Genomic DNA, 20,859 nt, shown 5'->3' on the forward strand with positions numbered 1-20,859 from the left:
TGAAAAATACATTATTGTTATTAATGCTTTTTACATTTTTCAACCAGTTTCTTAGAAATAATTCTAGTTCTGCCCTTAATTAGATGCAGCCCTCTGAAAAAAGGTGACATTTTCCAGTACACAGGATCCAAAAGAGCAACATATCACATTACTGTTCTTATTTTCAGATATATTTGTTTGTTTGTTTTCAAAGCACTACCCCTCTGAGACTCACTCTCTCTCTGCAGGGCCTGTAGATCCATCTCAACCTTCTTTCTTTGTTTGGTGTAAAAATGCATGCATGGATTTATTCATCCACACTTTTTTAACATGATTGATGTTTCTCCTACCAATACATTTTTCTAGCGAAAGTCGGGTGGTTTAGTATAACCTGGCCTGGTCAGGGATGTAATCTTGCACGCTATTGTAATTATTTTTCTACTAACCTGTTGCCAAATAATGTCATAATCATAGATCATGTCAGCAGCTCACAGTTACCCACTTTTGATGAATTGATAAATGTATTAAATTGAACTGTTTTCATTGAATTTCAACTCAACAAACCAGGAACCCATGTGCCTTCCTGTATGTGCAATAGAGAAAGAATCCTGAAAAACAGCTTCTTACGTGGTTGCTCCAAAAGAGGTTTCTCCGAACAAGCTCGGTGGCATTCTTACAAACACTGCAGCTCATAGCTGCTGCTGCTGCGTTACAGCTACCGGTTAAAATAGTATATTAAAAACAACTAGTTTTTAGTTTTGCTGTTTGCCATGATCATGACTGAAGACAGGTTGAGCACGATGAAAGGGACTCAAACTTTATATCTTCTTTTTATCTCAGGTTTGTAGCTTACATGCTTGTTTTCCTCATATTCGAATACTCATGTATAATTTTGTCTGGATATTTCTGAAGATAATTTTTTTATTGTTTTACCTGTTGGTATTCAAACTGCTGTAACATGTTACTTGTTTTTTCACAGGATTGTGCTTGTCTGCACTGGGATCTTCGGATTTTCACATTATTAATATTGCTAAGAAGAACTATGCAGAAGCAAAGAACTACTGCAGACAAATGTACACTGATTTAGCTTCAGTTCACAACTCAATAGAAATGAATCATTTGATAACCTTAGATCCAAGTATTGACAGAGCTTGGATAGGACTGGAGACTGGAAAAGTGTGGATGTGGCATTGGTCCCTGCCAGATGAAAATCTGGATTTTTTTAGATGGAAGGATGGACCACCACAAATAAAAAATGAAGATGCGTGTGCATTCATGGATAAAGATGGCGAATGGATTGTGAGCGACTGTGGAACTAAAAGAAGTTTCGTTTGTCATGGTAAGTTTAATTGCAATATTGTATTTAAATAATCTTTTAGACAGCACAAATCAGTTTAAAATGGAGGACATTAGTCACTTTTTCTGTGTTTAAAATATCAAACTTTTGGATTTTCAGGAAACGAGGTTGCCAGTGGTCTAATTGTAACTGAGACCAAATCGTGGAGGGACGCTCAGAATCATTGCAGAGGCTTGTCGTCTGATCTCATTAGCATACACTCAGCAGAAGAGAATGAGGCAGTGCATGATTTGTCTGAGTCAGAAAATGTGTGGATTGGCCTCTTTAAAGATTCCTGGAAGTGGTCTGATGGGAGCATGTCATCTTTCCGTTATTGGCTACCTGCTCAGCCTAACTACAAAGGTCAGAATTGTACTGCTGTCATTTTCAAAAATCAAGGCAAGTGGAATGACCTGAAATGTGCCGGAAAGCGCCATTTCGTTTGCCAAGGGGGTAAGTTGCTACATACATATGTTCTCTGTCAGCAAAGTTATCTTTATGTTCTTTTAATTTATGTTTTTTAACCTTGCAAAATACCCAACAGAGATCTATAGTCTGTGTCAATTTAATTTGTTACTTACTCTTACAGCAAGAAAATCAATTCCAACAACCACGCATCAAAGTACAGAGGGGACGACAGAAGATCTGTCAACTTCTTATTCATCAACATCTCAAGAGGTCATAATTACTTTTCATTTTAATGGGGTTTCTAATACTTCGCACACCTCTAACGTTACCACGGAAGAATCAACAACTGCTGATCGTCCAACAACACCAAATACCACGGATCTTGTTTCAAGCACGTCAAGCACCGAGCTCAACAATGCAACAACAGAAATGTCAACTGTGACAGCAACACAGCAAATTCCCACTACTACCGCATTCATAACTAGAAGTGGTATCTCTACTTTTACAACACTGAAGCCGACTTCAGCCGATACCACTTCACCGTCCTTAACTCTAAAGCCCACTAAAACCACCACTACTACCGCACTCATAACTAGCGCTGGTATCTCTACTTTAACTACACTGAAGGCGACTTCAGCCGATACCACTTCACCGTCCTTAACTCTAAAGCCCACGGAAACCAGTCATAGTTTGCAGACAGGTATTCCAATTATAATGTGCCTTTTGTGGTCATTTTCACTGTATTTGCCTGGTGACTGGATTAAAATGTCTCTGTTTTTCTCTCTTTTGTCTTTTAAAAAGGAAACCTGATACTAGTCCGGAAAAATATGACATGGATTGAAGCTATGGGATACTGCAGGGACCACCATATTGATCTCATCCACATTACCACCAAAGACATTCAGGGGAAGGTGGCTGATATGGCAAAGAAAGCCAAATCACCACATGTTTGGCTAGGTTTACGATTCACTTGTAAATTTAACTTTTGGTTCTGGACAAATTCAACTACGAGTTGTTACCAGAACTGGGCCCCTGGACAAGGACCTAAAGGGAGACATGACTGTGGTGTTACAGGTGCCATTGACACCACTGGGAGGCAGCAGTGGGTAGGCCTGCCTGAGACAGAACAGCTGAATTTCATCTGCTCCACATGCACTGAATGAGAGTGGAGTAACTTCAGGAGACATTGTTGTTGTTGTTGTAGTTTTTCTGTATGCTGTATGGAAAAAGAAATTGAAACTGTTCTGGCTAAACAATCTTTGTGGATCGAAAGTATATGATTCAACATTAAATACAAGTTTCTTTTAACCAATTGTGACATCAACTTATTTGATTTTAATGCTCACTTATGACGTCATACTTCTACCATTGTTGAAATACAGCTGCCTTCTCTATTGTTGATTTTGAATTTCATTAAATATGAAAACCTCCTGTGGTGTGTAGGCGTGGACATTCACAGTCATGGGCAGCAAGAGTAATGTGAGAACATTGATCTGCTTTATGCCTTTCACTCAGGGGTTACTATTTGCATGTTGACCCCCTGGGTTGGGCCCCAACATTTTCTTTTTTAGACCACCAGAGTGTGGCCCCAATCCAGACTGCCTGCTGCCCTCTCTGACCTGACCTTCACTAGAGGACACATGGAAGACAGCGCTCACAGACGCTCACCTTCCTGTCTGCACCCTTGAGGTACACAGAGCATCTTTCACCATGGGAAGTGGAAATGATACAACATTTTCAATGAATGTCAAACTCTTCCACAAAAAATAAAAACGGGCTGTTTTCCCTGTTAACTGTAAAGAAACATGAGGGGTTCCCTGTATTTTTTATTTAATGTTCACACCATACAACAATTACTACTACAACTATTTACTCTAGATGCAGTTTGATAATTGTCATTGCTTGTTAAACTCTATTTCCCTTGAGGTGAAAAATAAGAAACTGTGAAGAATAAAACAACAAGAGTAATATACACTGTATTACTCAATATTAATACACTCTATATTACTCAATAATATGAATTAATATAACTGCTGTAAGTTATAACTATTTATGACAAGTTTCGATAATTGGAGCATACTGAAGTGAGTCCTCAAACTCCAAACTGATAATAAAGTTATATAAATACATTAATAGTAATATTAATAGAAATATACACTATAGTTACAGTGGTATACATTATATTACTCAATATTATTATAGATTATATTAGTACCGTAGTAATATTGATAGTAATATACACTATATTACTCAATATTGTAAGTTATTATAACTTCTGTAAGGTCAAAACTATATATACTATACAACTCAATATTATTATTACCCAATACTTTAAGTTATTATAACTGCTGTAATTCAAAACTGTCTAAGCACAGGTTGTAATAATTTGTGTATACCGAAGTGAGTCCTAAAACTCCCAACTGATAATACAATTATACAGATCTATAACCCAATATGCCTATAGGCTTCTCATTCAAAAGATGAGACCTTATACTGTAGTTTCACATAACACTTTTCATATAATCCATTGTTAAGGAGAGCACTTCATAACTTCACAAGTATACACGTTTGTTTGCATCATTGACTTAAATAACCCAATATAACCACTAAAAACTAGTAGGGAAAGCTTGTAATCTACCGCTGCATTTTTATAAGTGCTTTTGCATCCACAACAAGGGTCTTGTCACTTGTCAATTACCACGGACCATTACACATGAGTGTGTCGTAGCTTAGTTTCTCACAGAATAGGCCTTGGTCAGTGAGCCTCCCATCAGTTCAATGTTAATGTCCCATTGGGTCCAGTCAGTGAGTCTCTGGACTCCCCCCTCACCCCCTTTTCTCACCCTCATCTCCTCTTGTGTGCTGTCCAGCTGGCTCTGACCTCTGACCCTTTCACCCTCACTCCTGACCCCTGAGGACATTCCCACGCCACACCCTTTTGTGTACATCTCGCCATGGAGACCCAGTGGTCACTCCCTCTGCATTTTTAGAGATTATGGTGATAGGCATAATTCACTTTCACTGGGATCAGTGTAATGCAACCTAATTTGGCCTAATCCTAATTCAAGTATGAGGTGCTACAACCCTAAAATGTATACATTTATTAAGAGTGTTTGTGAAGAATATTTACAATATATCATTTAATATAGGCCTACATGTCATTGTATCATCAAAATCCTTAGCCTGACTCAATGCAATACAAAATATGTTAAATAAATCACAAGTATAAATGCAGTAACTATAAATGCTGCTTTCTGAGGGTCCAAACGTTCAACAATAGTTTTTCTATCTAAATGCGGTCATTACAGGTATTTATTCCTCCGGGTGTATTATTTATTTTTTAAGATGAAACTTTAAACATTAGTGCAAATATACATTTTTGACTATGTTCCTCTACCTGCCATGGGCACTTGTGTCCTTCCCTCTTTTCTTTTCTTCTCTGAGCGCGCAAGTGCTTTTGTTAACCCCTCCGTGGATCCCTCCCTTCTTTTCCTTCTGTCACTTTCACAGTTAATTGTAGAATAGAGATTTTCTCCATTGTGCCCGGGTCTCTTAGGTAACCCCACTCCTGCATGAAATGAGATGGATAGAGGCGAAGGCATCGAGAGGGGGACAGGCAAACTGAACAAGCAGCGGAGGAGGACGGATGCAGAGGACAGAGGACCTAACAATATTGAAAAAAAGTTAAGATAGACTTTTATATTTAATAACATTAATAGATGCTTCTCTTGGAATATTATCACTGTATTATTGAAATTGCTGGGGCATGTAAGTATTACAATAATGTACCTTTTAACAAGTTAGTTAGTACAAGTTAATTAAAAAATATGCCAGATTATAGATAAGAAATAGTACATTTCTAAATAATCAATGGGTACATTTTGTGTAATAATATAGTGCTACTGGTTAAAAACCTTTGGAACATGAATTACATTTAATCTTTACATGTAATCCTTTTTAAAAACCTCTCTGATGACATTTCTGAGAGTGGCCTGTTTTTCTTTTGATGGTTCATTTATTTATTTAAAATTGTCAGCCCATTTGATGATAGATATTTCTGCGCTTGTTTTTCTTCATCTCATACACTTCTTTTAAACCAATGCAGCTATTCATACCAAGTTTGACAGGGAGTCTGGCGTTGATTGTCCAAACGCAATTCTTGTGTTGATTCTCCATATCCAGGAGTTGTGCATGGACATCTTGCCTCAGACTCTCATTTACTTCATCTTCTAGCTGGAATAACACAGAGAACTACATGGGAATTCATTTAATGTAATTTAGCTGTGTGCAGGCCTTTCATTTTTTTTATAATTACGGGAAAAAAATCATTTCATCGCCCCTACTGGCTTTAAACTATTGGTTTGATTGAAATTACATATTTATGGAACATTTTCAAAATATAATAAAAAAGTTTAGATTATTAACAAATGTGACTTTATGCCTTTAAAATGCAGGTATTTAAATTCTAAATCAGTTCTCCGAATTAATCTAAAGCTTCCAGATCCTGGACTTTGACTTTTTTAATTTCCTGAGTTCCCTGTTGAAGGAGGAGGCTGCATCATTGGACGAGCATATTTGAATTTTTTATTGCAAAGTTCTGTTTGTTTCATGTGTGAATATCTTATTATATTGAAGAAACAAGTGACCTTGGTTTGTGGATCAGTTGTTTGCTTAAAAAAAACATTTTAAAAGAACAATTTATCTTGCTATTTGGGGAAAATCCGATCATCAATGGTTGAAGAGATGATCTGGTAACGGGCCACATGGTGAATGGAGGCCGAGAGTGTGTGCCAAATGTGTCTTTGGATTACTCAGGGCCATAACACACCCCTGTTCTTATTAGGAAAACTGTGTGTATTATACAGTGTATATATGTGTAACAAATGTATATATTTATCTATAAAATATTTTATTTTAAAACTTTTTATAAGATTGATGTTGATGTTACAGCTATGTCTTTTTAAAATCTAAAACGTAAAAATGCAATTCATGTTATTAAAGAATACCATGAAGTAAGTCAAAAAAATATATAGACTATTAATTGCATATTGACAATATTAAGATAGAAATGAATCACTAAATCTCCTCAAACAAACATGCTGTATGTGCAATAAAGTAAATCACTGCAAGCCTAAAACCTCAGGCAAATTACCAGGGATTGGTCATCTGAAGCATGTAGTTCTGATAATGTTGGCGCTAATTTCTTACAAAAAACTGAAAACATGGATGTTTATAGGTGTTTACATTTACAAGTAAGTGAAACATCAATCAAATAAATAATTGTGAAAATCTGACGCTTTCACTTGCATTTTTGGTTTATGTTGAATGTAAATATAATAAAATGTACATCTTTCCTGCTATACTTGAGAAGAAATATGATTTTTTTTATTGCATCTTATATGAAGCTGTTTATGTAGAAAAAAAAAATAAAGTTTCTGAACCGGTCTCAGTGTTTGTTTCTTTCTTTTGCTGAGTTAAGTCAAGTTAACTGCAAGACAAGTATTATGAGATTAAGAAGCTTTAGCAACTATTGATGAGATATATTTGAAAATGAACCATTAACATGAAGAGATGTTGATATTTATGGAGTTTACAGAAACTTTAGCAACACTTCTCTTTCCTCTAAATCATTCCTGAATCAGTAAACAGCCCCCCAAACTCGATTTCTTGTAAATCACATGATTTTCGGGAAATCTGGCTGACTTGCAGTAACCAGTGAGAGTTTGGGTTCACATTGTGAAACAGAAACTAACACTTTCCATGCTGCATGCCAAATAATAAAAAAACAATAAAGCCTGACATTTTAATGTAAACACTATGAGAATATAACACATCTGTACAATAGAGTATACATAGTATTTCTGACAGTATGATGATTTTCTCGATTTATGTATAACTAGTTAGAACATGCAACATGTGGCATCATTTTGAGGAATGAAACAAAGTTATCTAAAAAGGAAAAAAAGGGAGGGCTTTGCGAAGTCCAACGATTGGGAAATAAAGGGATGGATCAATATCAAAACTTCAATTCATCAAAAGCCTGTGTCAGAGCAGGCAAAGACCTAGGAGCTGCACCATGGAGCGCTACATCTTCTCAATACTGTTTCTGATCTTGACTGTGGAACCAGCTGCTTCAACGGACAATGGGTAAATGTAGAAATAGCTGCATGATTATACATGATGTCATGTAATGGGAATCTTTTTTTGTTTGATGAAAAAGGGATTTAAATATATACAGTATACATGTATATTTTATGTTTGTACGCATCGTCTAATAATTAATGTTTTCAACATAATATATTGTTAATGATTATTATGACATTTTGTCATATTGTTAGAGTATATAAAATATGCGGCGTTGCACACATTTCTCTAAGGGTATATAGGTCAAGCAATGCAAATTATAGCAATAAAGGTGCCAACAGTGCTTTTTTCATCTTTTGTGTAGATTCTTCATCTCAGCCCCCGGAGTTTTTCATGTGGGTGTTAATGAGAAAGTGTTTGTCCAGATGGGAAAGTCTCATTTTAACATTCCTGTTACTCTCTACCTGGAACTTGAGACTGGGGGATTGTTGTCTAATAAGATAACTACTACTTGTACTGAGGACAATAAGATCCAAACAGTTGAGCTCAAGGTATGAGACACTTTTCAAAAAATGAAAATAATTTTGACAGCACTTATAGGTCATTAACCAAACTTATCATTTGGATTTGTACAGCTAAGAACAGACTTAGTAGCAGATTTGCCTGCGGAGGTCCGTAATACACTTATGTACCTCACGCTGGTGGCAGTGAGCCCCAACTTCAGTGTCAGGCAGTCAACAAAGGTCCTGGTATCAAAACGGAGAGGAAAGATCTTCATTCAGACTGATCAGCCAATTTACAACCCAACACGAAAAGGTGAAAGGAAAGAAAATAATATCAACACAACAGAATGAATAATTATGGTTTGTAAAGCCTGTATTTTTTTTGTCTTCAAGTGAATTACAGGATATTCACTCTTGACCACGCATATAGGCCTAGTGAGGACGTGATCCAGATATCAGTTATTGTGAGTGACACATACTTACTTAAGAAATAATGCATACATTATTGTAATTGGTGAATTTTTTGGCTGATACTTATTATTTCTTTACAGAATGCTGCTGGGAACAGAGTAATGAGGTCCCAACGGTCTGCAAAAGGAGGAATACTAAAAGGCAATTTTCCCATACCTGATGTCTCAAAGTATGATGAAACAAATGAACAATAAACAGCCTCTAAAATGACAACACAAGCACATTTGAGACCCTAATAACAAATGCATATTTTGTTTACAAAGAATGGGCACATGGAAGATTACAGCACACTATGAAAATGACGAGGATAACGCTGCTTCCCGAGAGTTCAAAGTCAAAAAATTCGGTGAGTTTATTCGGTTTCAGTTTGTTGTTTCTTAAGTATTTTAAATATTTTGCCCCCCTTTAAAATGTTGTTTTTTCGATCCTATCCTAGTTTTACCAAGTTTTGAGGTGAACATTGCAATGCAGCAGCGCTATATTTTGTTAAATGCTGAAGAGTTTAACTTCACCATCTTAGCAAGGTAAGTGTTGATTAATTTAAACCTACTTTACTGCCAAGTGTTCTTGTTTATACAGCAATACATTTTGTCCACTATGCCGAAAAATTAAAGAAAAAGGTTGAAGTACACAGCAGAGGAATCGCTCTATGAAGTATTTAGCATTTTATATTACACATAGAATGTATTAGTACATATTATGATATAGGCTGATTTCTTTAAGTATTAAGGGTGCATGTCCCCCAATTTGTTACAGTTTTAGACCTTTTATTTGCCTTAACTTCATCTTCTACAATTCTACAATGATTTTCTCTCTATAGATATTCACATGGCGAGAAAGTTAAAGGGGCTTACCACTGCCAATTTGGTGTGGTAGTAAAAGAGGCAACTCGTGGTGAACAAATGAAACCTGTCTTTATCAGGAGACTGGAGTTGACTGGTTCGGTGAGGGAAAATATATTTATCCAAAATGTATAATCCAGCTCATTTTTTTAGATCAGATAATCTGTCAACATACAGTATTGCATTTCTTAAACGTTACAGTACTTAAAATCAACAATTGATGTCATTCCTTACAGGTCCAGGATGGAGCTACAGCAGCTACTCTCCAGATGGCAGAATTACGCAACCAACTCCAAATTCAGCAGAATAAAACTATCTCCGAACTACAGCAGAGTGGAGCCCAGATCTACTTGGGAGTATTTGTCACCAACATCCAAAGTAAAGACACTGTGTCACACTATATACACATAATTAAACCATAGGGTGTAATAAGGGAATACATTTAACAAAGTGTAAAATATCAAGTGCTTTGTTAAATATTAGAGACTAGTTAAATATATTAATTAAATACAAATACATTCCTAATATTCTAACAAATATGTGCAAACAGAAGAACACTACACTAGGACATTTTCTATAGTAATGTTAGTGTTACTATAGCAGATTGGAAATTCAAGGAAGTACCCCCTGTGTCACTTCAAATGTTTCTATTCTGAAAAATAGCAAAAACCATCTTGCCATCATGTAAGTGAGAGGTATACATAGAAGATTTAGTTTTGTGATTTCTCAATGCATCTGATTTCTGCATTTTATTGCCCAGGTGGTGAAATTCAAGAGACAGAGGTGTACCTTCCTATCATCTCCCACAAATACACCGTGGATCTCTCTCGAACTCGAAAATATTTCCTTCCTGGATACCCACTAGATGTGGTGGTATGTATGAAACTCACAAATGAGTACACAGCTATGTATGCAAAGTCTGTAAGGTTAATCCAGTTTGTTATTATTATTATTATTATAGGCAGTTGTGCGTCACCCGGATGGATCCCCAGCAGCTGGTGTGCCAGTAAAGATGGAAGTAAAACCAGAGGAATCTTGGCACGGAATCACTGATCAGGAGGGGGCAGTGTTTCATGTCTTTAACATTCAAAATGAGGATCGGATTACAGTTAAGGTTAGTACCCCCAAAAAAATGAAATGAATAAACTACTTGATTTCCTGTTGTTAAGATACACTGTGTATACTCTTGCTTCATCAGGTGTCAGCAGATGGCCTTCAGGTGAAGAAAGTAATCCAGAAAGCTTCTTCTCCGAGTAATTGCTTCCTTTACCTGAGTATTACCCACAGGATGTATTCTGTGGGCGAGACACTAACTGTTAACTTCAACACCATCAATGCCCCAACACAAGGGTTGATATACTATATGGTGAGGCATATCAAATTAATTAAGGAAACCTGTTTTCTTTGACAGAGAGAATAAACCGTTTTTAATATCTATAATGTATTTTATTTATGTGTTGACTACATGTAGGTTTTTAGCCGTGGGATCCTAATAAACCAGGGTTCTGTAAGCCTTGGTACTTCAGTTAGACAAAACCTTCCGATAACATCTGATATGGTGCCATCCTTCCGTCTGATTGGCTACTGCTACAACCAGAATGGCGACATCATTGCAGACTCAGTGTGGGTAGATGTCATGGATGAATGTCAGATAAAGGCCAAGGTGAGTAAACAGAACAGATAAGAGTGCTGTCTGAGCAGAGTGAGGCAGATAGCGGATAGGTAGATAAACACACGTTTACCTCTAATGGGTTACATAGGTCATTTGAGTAGAAGTAGGACAGTTGTTGGCCTTTATAAAGACTAAAGGAAATCAGCATTAGATTGGAAGTAACTAACTGTGGTGGGTGTTATTAAGGTGTTTTTATGTTTACATGTTTTTACTTCAATGATTGGTGTTCATATAATAATTGGATTAACCTTTTCTTTGGACAATGGTATAAAAAACGTCTGTAAAATTGTACTTTAATTTAGGTAGAAACAAAAGGACCATTCACACCTGGAAAAAGGTCTGTGCTAGACATTGATTTGCATGGTCAGAGAGCCAAAGTGGCTTTGCTGGCTGTGGATAAAGCCTTCTACGGTCTCAATGCCGATAATAAACTCACAGCCAAACAGGTAACACTTCACACATAATATCTCTGCCAACACACTGAGGTTATTGCATTTATCCCATTATTATAGCACAGTAAATCCAAGCTAATGTTCTACCTTTCAGGTGTTTTCGTCCATGCAGTCCTTTGATCATGGTTGCACATATGGTGGAGGAGCTGACTCTGCATTTGTACTAACCGATGCTGGACTGTCTTTTTTCTCTCAGTCAGATTCAAAATGGAAAAAAAGTATGAGAAATTACTTTATTTCTTCATCTTACCTTTTTTTAATGATTGGGATGCTACAATGATCTGTTTGGTATTTGGAGCCAAACACTTCAGAGACATGTTTGTATATATCTGAGACCTATAATATATTGATGAAAAACAGTATAATAGGGGACCTTTAAGGGACACTTAAATCCAAAATCCATTCAGCAGTGTTTTATTACTTTCCAGGTCTTTCCTGCAACTCACAAGCTGCAAGACAAGGGCGCTCTGTGGACCTTCAACAGGAAATGATGTCCTTAAGTAAGAAAACATTCTGGTATTACTACTCAGGTCTGAAATAATGTAATGTGATTCTAGTAAGAACATGTTTGAATTTGTTTTCCTTTTGTGTTATCATACATTTCAGAATCAAACTTTTCCAAAGAAGAGTTTCAAGAATGTTGTGTTCAAGGGTTTTCTCTTATCCCTATGAGACGCACATGTCTGGAAAGAGTGAAGAGAATCAATCTGGTGGAAGCCAAACCTGGTTGTGCAGAAGCCTTTTTTAAATGCTGCCTTGAAGGAGAGCGTCTGAGAAAAAAAAAGATGATAGAGGAGACCCAGGATGAACTTGGCAGGAGTGAGATAAGATTTTCATGTGGACATTAAATACTTACACAAATATTAATTTGGCATTTCATAACTGTGGCAAACCTTTAATTTGTCTGTTTTTCAGCTGCCAGCACAGAGGACATTGAAGACTTCTTTTTGGACACTACTGCTCAGTACATTCGACGATTTTTCCCGCCAAGCTTTGCATTCACAGAATTTGAAGTAAATGGAAAAGGAAGGTAAGAGGGGGACAGACCCTTTGTATGCTAAAGGTTCAATTACATTCATAAAGTGGCTTGTTATGCAAGTTAATACTTCATAGTTCAATCAATGTTTATTTTAGTTCTGTTTATATTCTTTGTATTTGTTACTGTGTGTGTCAATTTAAATATGTTAGCATTTTCCAACAATCGGTGTCATTGAATCTGATTGAATGCATTACGTAATGTCTAATGAATCAAATATAGACAAAGCATTTTTCTGATGCATTTTAGTAAGGCAGCACTCTTTAATTGATTTTATTGAAAACCCTTAGCTATAATTTGGCTCTCCCTGATTCCATCACCACGTGGGAGATTCAGGTGGTCACTTTATCAGCAGCCACAGGTAATAGTAGCTTCATCCCACTTCAGAAATACATCTGGAATACTTGACCGAGTAGTTTCTCATTAATAACTCTGTTTCATTCAGGTTTCTGTGTAGTCAAGCCGTCTGAGGTCAGAGCATTCAAGAGCGTGTTTGTGTCTCTGAAAATGCCTTACTCTGTGAAGAAATATGAGCAACTATCCATTTCACCTGTTATCTACAATTATGGCGATGATACACTACAGGTAAGAATAACATTACAATTACATTAATCCCCCCCCCCCCCCCCCCTCCAACTATACAAATTCATTTCATAATGTATTTTTCTCTGTGGACACATGCATTGTTATAGTTGGCAGTTCACATGGAACAAACTGAGGGGCTTTGCTCGCCCGGTTCAGCCACCACGACAGCTTTTGTCAACATTACTGTGGAGCCGCAGTCCTCTCAGTTTGTCTCCTTCTCTGCTGTCCCCATGGTAATCGGCTCGATACCCATCAAAATCCGTCTCTATGATATAGGGAATGAGTGGGGAATAGATGCCATTGAGAAGACTTTGAATGTTTTGGTGAGTGAAAAAGACATGATTTGATCTCAATGCAAACTGATTGCCTGACAAAATAAATATGGAAAATATGAATATGTACAAATGAATCACCTTTATTGACCATCCATATGTGACATAAGTATTATGTTATACATTTTGAACTTGTTAATAAGTAGTGCTGACAGCTTTTTATGAGTATTAAAAATGTCAGCAAGTTTTATAAAAGTGTGATAATGCAGAAAGTCCCTTCCCTTCCCTATCCCTTAAAAAATGTATAATGCTTGAGGATATTAACAGTAACAGTAATTAATTAACATAATATCAGCACTGTTATGTTAGCTTATAACAATATGCTTCTTTCACTTGCATATATTAATATGTAAGGCAAGGGACACATACTAACTGCTCTATATTCTGTCCTGTTGTAGACAGAAGGACTAGAAAAGAGAGTAGAAGAAACCCATGTGCTAAAATTTGTTGGTAAGTTGTGGCTGTTTTTCTTATTAATGCCTGCTTAACAGTTGCCAATATTTCTGTCTTCGATATAATTTACACGTACATTTGGTTAAATAAACCAATTTGTCTGTTTCTTATTAGGGAGGAGCTCAAAGAATTTCACTTATGACGGAACTTTACCAGATGATGTAGTCCCCAACTCCCTTTCCAATATTTTCATTTCAGCCGAAGGTATGTACTAACAGAAACAAACTGAGATCATACCACAGACCTTTGTAAATAAAAGAGTCTTATCCTTTCAATGTTCTCATCCTACAGGGGATGGATTTGGCAGTTCACATGCAGAGAACCTTCTTTCTCCTCAAAAGGTTTCCAGGTTGATTGTATTGCCTACAGGATGTTTAGAACAGACAATGTCCAAACTGGCCCCTACAGTTTCAGCTCTCCGCTACCTGGACCTGAGTCGGCAATGGTTTGACCTGCCTGCTGGTACCAGAGATGATGCTCTTGATAAAATTGAAGAAGGTAGGAACACATCAGCTTACTGTAAATGCATGTGTTTGTCTGCTAAGTTTTAATAACAATATTCATATAAAATAGAGAAAGAATCCAATAAAAATAGCGATTTCCTCATTGTTCAATGTAGTCATTTTAAAATGTAGATTTTTAAATTGGTACTAGTTGGTAACTTAACTCAGTTAAAGTGGGAATAAAAAATTACCCCTTTTTCTTTGTTTAAAGCTTTCTGTAACACTAGTATTGTGGCACGTTATAAAGGTTGCAACCTCTGTGGGTTTCTCATAAATCTCAAGACATTTTTGTTTTTAACAAAGTATAAACTTTCTTTGTCAGGTTATATTAGGATTTTACATTACAAGAAACCAAATGGATCTTATGGTGCATGGGGTACAGTGCCATCTAGTAATTGGTGAGTATGTTGTATGCTGCCTGAAGGATTTTTGACAAAGTAGTTACTTCCAATATTTCCAAAATTAACAAATATTAGCTTCAATATTTGAATATTGTAAGTCAGCCTTTGTGATCCATATTTCTCCTTTGTTTTTATTTCTCTTGTCCTCAGGGTGACTGCCCTTGTTGTGAAAGTGTTATCGCTGGTGGCGCAGCGTCAGGCCATGGCTTTCGGACAGCAGGGCAGGCAGGCTAGGGTTGTGCCAGAAAAAGAAATCCGTCTTTCAGTCGGATACTTGATCTCAGTACAGAACTCAGATGGGTCATACCGTGACCCACATCCAGTGCTACACAAAGGAGTTCTGGTAACTTAATTTAAATAAATGTTATAAGATGCATATGTCATATTAGAACAATATAAAATATAGGTTGTGGTGATTTGAATGCGATATTGTCTCTGTGTGTTCAATGTAGGAAGACCAAGAGGACAAAGCATCCATGACGGCTTTCATTAATCTTGCACTGTACCGGTCTCTTGATTTCCTAAATAGTGAATTAAGAAATAATGTGGTGAGATAATACATCGACTCGAGACATATATCTTGATATAACTTGACAACATTGCACTTTAATGCATTCACTTTTCCTCTAGCTTCATTGGAAGGTGAACGTTTTCACGTGCACATTGAAATTCTCAACATCTACCAGAGTGATTAGCACAACATTTTGTAGAAATAATAACAAGTTCCAGACAAATCCTTTTTTTTTTGGATCCCTGATACCTGCTATTGCCTAAGCATGGCATTAAAATCTGTGTTTGGGAATTAAAATATATGTACAGAATATTTAAAGTATTTTGTTACACAGTCAATTCAAGTCAATTAATAATTGATGACGAATAGTTGTAAAAACTTATACTCCTTTATGTTACTTTCTACCAGGAAGCAAGTATTTCAAGATCTAAAACATATCTCCGGTCACAACCGGAGGAGCTTAAGCATCCCTACGCTGTTGCCATTACAGCCTACTGCCTTGCAGTTTGCATGCCACAGGGAACAGATCATTCATCTGCCTTGAGAAGACTTCAAACACTGGCTACTGAAGGTAGAAAAAAGCAGTCCCTCTGAATGAATTACCTAAGACACCCAGAGATACGTATTAACGATAATGTTTTTATGGTAGCAGAATGATTGCAAGTTGACCAATTTATGTTATACAATATATATATATATATATATATATATATATATATATATATATATATACAGTATACACATATCCCAATCCTACAGGCAAACATACCTGTTTTGGATATTGTTTAGATATGTAAACTTATTGTCTATTTCTTATATATCAGTGGAGAATGGCTGTAATCAGCGGACAGCTAATGACAGCCCACAGAATCAGGAGGCAGATGCCATCACAGTAGAGACTGCAGCTTACACCTTACTGGCTGCAGTGGAACTGAAGCAGACCAAGATGGCAGACAAAACTGCGTGCTGGTTAACCACCCAGGAAAACTATTTTGGTGGCTTCAAATCATCACAGGTGATTATAAATACCTTTTTTGGATTGAACAGATATACAATCATAGTTGAGATGTTAAACTTTTTATTTACACCCTCAGGATACCATCATGGCATTGGAAGCTCTTGCGGAATACGAGCTAAAGAGGAACACCAGTCCCGAAGCAAATCTCATAGCAGAGTTCACAGTCCCAGGAAAGAGAGACATTGCAAAGCTTACACTGAAAAATAAGAAGGAGAGAGTGGAAACAGACCTTAAGGTATCAGGGCATTATCAACAGAACACTTAAATACAAACACACACATCAACTAAATCTCATTATTGTGTCTTTTGTCCCAGAAATTAGCAGGGAACAACATTATTGTGAAATTGACAGGAAATGGCGATACCAAGTTGAAAGTAAGTTTGATAAATGTCTCCAATATGATATATAAATACTAATCCATACTGTAACGTAAATCACAAATGTCTTCTGCAGATTGTAAAGGCTTACTATCTACTGGACTCCAAGGACCACTGCGACAAAGTGTCTATTAGCGTCAGAGTAGAGGGCAAAGTGAAGTACACAGGTGAGCTTTTATTATAAGTCACAGCCACATGCATCAAAGATTAAACCTATAAAGTTACAATGACCTTGGTTTCCTCAGCTGAGATCGTAGAAAACTATGACTACTATGAGGACTACTCTGTCAACAAGGAGAAGGAGGTGCGAGTTGCACGATCAGCAATTGAGTGGTTTGATGCTCGCACCAGAAACAGAAGAGATCTTGATAACAACCTCCAATCAGAAAATACTGTCACCTACAATGTGTGTGTCAGGTTAGTTGACACCCAGTACATATATGATCTTTATAAATAACATTAGACGGTGAGTTTTGAAGGATAATGTATTTGTCATTGTTTTTCTGTGTGTAGTCATAGCCTAGACCGCAATCTCACAGGAATGGCTATTGCTGACATCACACTGCTGAGTGGATTTCAGGTTGAAACTCAGGACCTGGATAGGGTCAGTACCACTCTCTACCTCCTCTTCGTCATTAACATCCTCAGGGCAGTGGGAGGAGCTTCTTTTCATTTTCATTCATGCATTCTTTCATTCAATACTAGACAAGCTAAGGGGTTTGAAAAATGAAAACGTTTAGAAACTATGTCTGAACATATTTAGTTTTTGAACACATGACTATGAACAAACACATTTGACAGGCAACTGTGATTTGTTGTCTAGCAAACAGCAGCAACTCCAGAAGAATACCTGTTCTTGAATTAGTCTGGCACATTAAGCCCTGTAAAATGTCATCTGATGCGTTACAAAATACATATTTGTTTTGAGTGTGTTTAGAGGTTATAATAGACAGATTTAGTTAACTATGCTTTGTTAACTGTTCCCCCAGTTTCCAGGGTTGGTTCTAAACTTAATTAGTCTTCATATTTTGCTGAAATAAATGAGAAACATACCAGTCTCTCATCTACCTTTAGGCAAGCAAATGCATAAGCGTAAGAAAAAGAAGCGTAAAAAAACATCAACACTTTTCTGTAAAGATTGCAATATTGAAAGAACTAATTTTACAACTTCAAGCTCAGGTTATTTGTTTACATTTTGTAATGATGGCGACAATTTTGATCTCAACTGTAGTATCAAAGCATTTTTAATTCACTCTTATGACTTGCACCTCTAACTGGCTTGTTCTACACAGCAGCAACTATAACGTTTTGTATTATAGTGTTTAGAGTGGTCAATCATGCCAAAGTATATGGATGTATCATATCAAAAAGTTGAATTCTTGTCTCCTGTAGCTGACACTTCTGCCTGAACAATACATAGCCCATTATGAGGCCACCTATGGAAGAGTGGTGCTGTACTTCAATAAGGTAAGGTAAACTCTTTTGACATTCACACATTTGACATTTCCAGTACTAAAAGATTTGTTCTTTCACTCTAGGTCCTTGAATCAAAAGAATGCATTAGCTTTGACGCTACACAGACCGTACCAATTGCCCTTCTACAGCCTGCTCCAGCTGTCTTCTATGATTATTATGAACCAGGTAAGCTATTTATTAGATTTGTTGCGAGGATAGAGGGGAAATCATTGTTGAATTCACTCGGAATTTATGAATTATTTGTGCTTCACTTGCAGACAGACGGTGTACTGTGTTTTACTCTGCCCCCAAAAGAAGCACGATGATCTCCAAACTGTGTTCAGAGGATGTGTGCCAATGTGCAGAAAGTAGGCCACTTATCATACACCCATACTGATTAACAGCTACATGAATGTTCCGATAATTATAAAAGTTTCATCATGTTCCTCTTCTCTTTAGGACCCTGTCATAAAATACAAAATACATTCCAAAGACGTCCAAGAATGACAAAATATGTCCGTTTACAACATGCGTGCTTCTTTCCTGTAATAGATTACGGTCAGTAATGCAAATAAGACAATTTGCAGTAATGAATATGATATAACCTCAACTTTAAATATCTGAAAACAAACTCTTATATAAAGTCACACTTTCCACCTCGTTTTATTCCAGCATACAGCGTTGAAGTCTTAAATGTTACCATGAAGAGTAACTTTGAGCTGTACTCAGTGAATGTAACGGATGTACTCCGATCACGTGAGTAAACTGTAACCATAAGCTTAAAGGGGACCTATCATGCAAAATGCACTTTTGTACATCTTTTATACATGAATATGTGTCCCCGGTTTTCCAGGGAACTCACCAAGTGTCAGAAAACACAACCCTCTCTATTTTCCTCCATACCTAAATCTCTAAAAAAGGGGCTGCAACGGATCTGATACAGACTGATCCAGATTTGAACACTTATTATGTCGTCACAGAAGTTGCGATACGGCTATTGGGCCAACTCCACCAATCAGGAGGAGACAGCCACGGACATTGCCGTTTGAAAGCGCTGGAGACGCTGTTGTACATATTTCAGGCCACCAGATGGTGCTGTTCTCACGGAATCCGAGCATGAAAGGCAGTGTTAAATTGAGCGAAATGAGGAATGGATCAAATGCATGATCTGTTTGGTATTTTGAAAAATAAAAAGTATAAATATGCCTTATATAGGTATGGTTCTACAATATATTATTACAAAATAGCATGATAGGTCCACTTTAAGTAGATGCCGTAACATTGACTATTACATTTTTATGGTGGAAACACTGTTCATAAATGTTATGATAATTGTCTACCAGATGGAGATATCCTTGTGAGCGAGAATTCTGTCCGAGTGTTTGCTAAGAGGTTACACTGTAAAGGACAATTAGACTTGGGAAAACAGTATCTCATCATGGGCAAAGATGGCGCCACAACTGACTCAAACGGAAAGTAAGTAAAGTCAATAATATCAATTAAAGTAACAATTTAACAATGATTGATTCTCATTCTGTTCACTCCCTCTCATAAAGGATGCAGTACCTGCTGGACTCAAACACTTGGGTTGAAAGAAAACCTTTGAAGGACACATGCAAAAAATCGGCATATAGATCTGCCTGCACGGAGTTTGATACCTTTACAGAGGATTACAAGATAGATGGCTGCAGACAGTAAAACACACAACTCCTTTTCATTTCACATTGTATGTTAAAGAATCATGAAAGCATTTAACCTAAACTCCTAAAGAGGCATTGTTGCTAGCCAACAAAAAAGAGTGACTCAGCCCACAGTATAATTGTATAGTTTACTACTGACAATGTAACCCATTAATCATGTCTTTATAACTAATATAGCTACCAGTGTTTTAAACATATAATAAAAACACCATGTTGTAATTGAAAACGTCTTTGTATGTGAATTATTGGTTGGGACATAAACTAGATGCATACATGTTAGATCATTATTTGAAACAGAACTCAAGATTGAAGCAGAAAACTTTGGTGCTTTCATGTCTGTCCAGATAGTCTGATTCAGTTTAGTGAACTGGCTCTATTTAACTTTTCTGCTGAATATATTTATTTTCTTATGGGTTTTTTTCACTTACTGGCAGTAAAAGATCTGAGAGGGTTCTCTGTACTCAACCCAACCCCCCTCAAAGTTACCCACCTTCTTACTTAACATCTGCAAGGTAAGGGAGAAGGGGAGTGGTTTGAGGGTTAGCACATAAAGCGGAATATAAGTCTGTACATAAAACTGGCTTGCTTGCTACCAGCGGAGAAAAATAGTGACAGGATAAGGATCAATCATCACATCGTAATGATAACAACTCTGTATCTCAAGAAAAGTCCCCTTTCTTAAATGTGCTCCACTTAGCAAACATGCAGCTGAAGACTCTCGGAGCAATTATTTAAAACAC

General features: G+C 36.8%; 2 protein-coding genes across 2 annotated transcripts; both read left to right on the top strand.

The window, feature by feature from the left end:
* The first annotated feature begins 339 nt into the window (after window positions 1-339).
* On the top strand, window positions 340-3,431 carry LOC307013714 (uncharacterized protein). Its single transcript, XM_079641269.1, has 5 exons — window positions 340-819; window positions 959-1,318; window positions 1,436-1,768; window positions 1,905-2,423; window positions 2,525-3,431. The coding sequence occupies exons 1-5, from the start codon at window positions 750-752 to the stop codon at window positions 2,884-2,886; spliced, it is 1,644 nt and encodes a 547-aa protein (XP_079497395.1). The 5' UTR covers window positions 340-749; the 3' UTR covers window positions 2,887-3,431.
* A 4,293-nt stretch (window positions 3,432-7,724) lies between these two features.
* Window positions 7,725-20,345, top strand: c4b (complement C4B (Chido/Rodgers blood group)). The gene is made up of 41 exons (XM_079693945.1): window positions 7,725-7,870; window positions 8,172-8,358; window positions 8,443-8,623; window positions 8,704-8,774; window positions 8,862-8,950; window positions 9,045-9,127; window positions 9,218-9,305; window positions 9,602-9,725; window positions 9,860-10,001; window positions 10,384-10,496; window positions 10,585-10,737; window positions 10,822-10,989; window positions 11,095-11,286; window positions 11,598-11,741; window positions 11,842-11,965; window positions 12,176-12,247; window positions 12,354-12,566; window positions 12,663-12,777; window positions 13,074-13,144; window positions 13,229-13,368; window positions 13,476-13,691; window positions 14,099-14,150; window positions 14,268-14,357; window positions 14,445-14,651; window positions 14,979-15,054; window positions 15,208-15,400; window positions 15,510-15,605; window positions 15,977-16,139; window positions 16,393-16,583; window positions 16,663-16,821; window positions 16,902-16,961; window positions 17,041-17,131; window positions 17,210-17,381; window positions 17,478-17,568; window positions 18,357-18,431; window positions 18,503-18,605; window positions 18,698-18,787; window positions 18,879-18,977; window positions 19,092-19,175; window positions 19,763-19,895; window positions 19,976-20,345. The coding sequence occupies exons 1-41, from the start codon at window positions 7,800-7,802 to the stop codon at window positions 20,115-20,117; spliced, it is 5,124 nt and encodes a 1,707-aa protein (XP_079550071.1). The 5' UTR covers window positions 7,725-7,799; the 3' UTR covers window positions 20,118-20,345.
* Window positions 20,346-20,859: the final 514 nt, after the last annotated feature.

Source organism: Notothenia rossii (assembly GCF_949606895.1).
Source record: "Notothenia rossii genome assembly, chromosome: 7".
NCBI lineage: Eukaryota > Metazoa > Chordata > Actinopteri > Perciformes > Nototheniidae > Notothenia > Notothenia rossii.

What these genes read in the sequence shown, in the direction of transcription:
- LOC307013714 (XM_079641269.1), top strand. Translation starts at nt 750, where the DNA reads ATGATCATGACTGAAGACAGGTTGAGCACGATGAAAGGGACTCAAACT. An exon ending in AAGAAGTTTCGTTTGTCATG is followed by an intron (nt 1,319 to 1,435) that starts GTAAGTTTAATT and finishes TTGGATTTTCAG; the next exon opens with GAAACGAGGTTGCCAGTGGT. An exon ending in CCATTTCGTTTGCCAAGGGG is followed by an intron (nt 1,769 to 1,904) that starts GTAAGTTGCTAC and finishes TTACTCTTACAG; the next exon opens with CAAGAAAATCAATTCCAACA.
- c4b (XM_079693945.1), top strand. Translation starts at nt 7,800, where the DNA reads ATGGAGCGCTACATCTTCTCAATACTGTTTCTGATCTTGACTGTGGAA. An exon ending in GTTCAAAGTCAAAAAATTCG is followed by an intron (nt 9,128 to 9,217) that starts GTGAGTTTATTC and finishes ATCCTATCCTAG; the next exon opens with TTTTACCAAGTTTTGAGGTG. An exon ending in CCAGGATGAACTTGGCAGGA is followed by an intron (nt 12,567 to 12,662) that starts GTGAGATAAGAT and finishes TCTGTTTTTCAG; the next exon opens with CTGCCAGCACAGAGGACATT.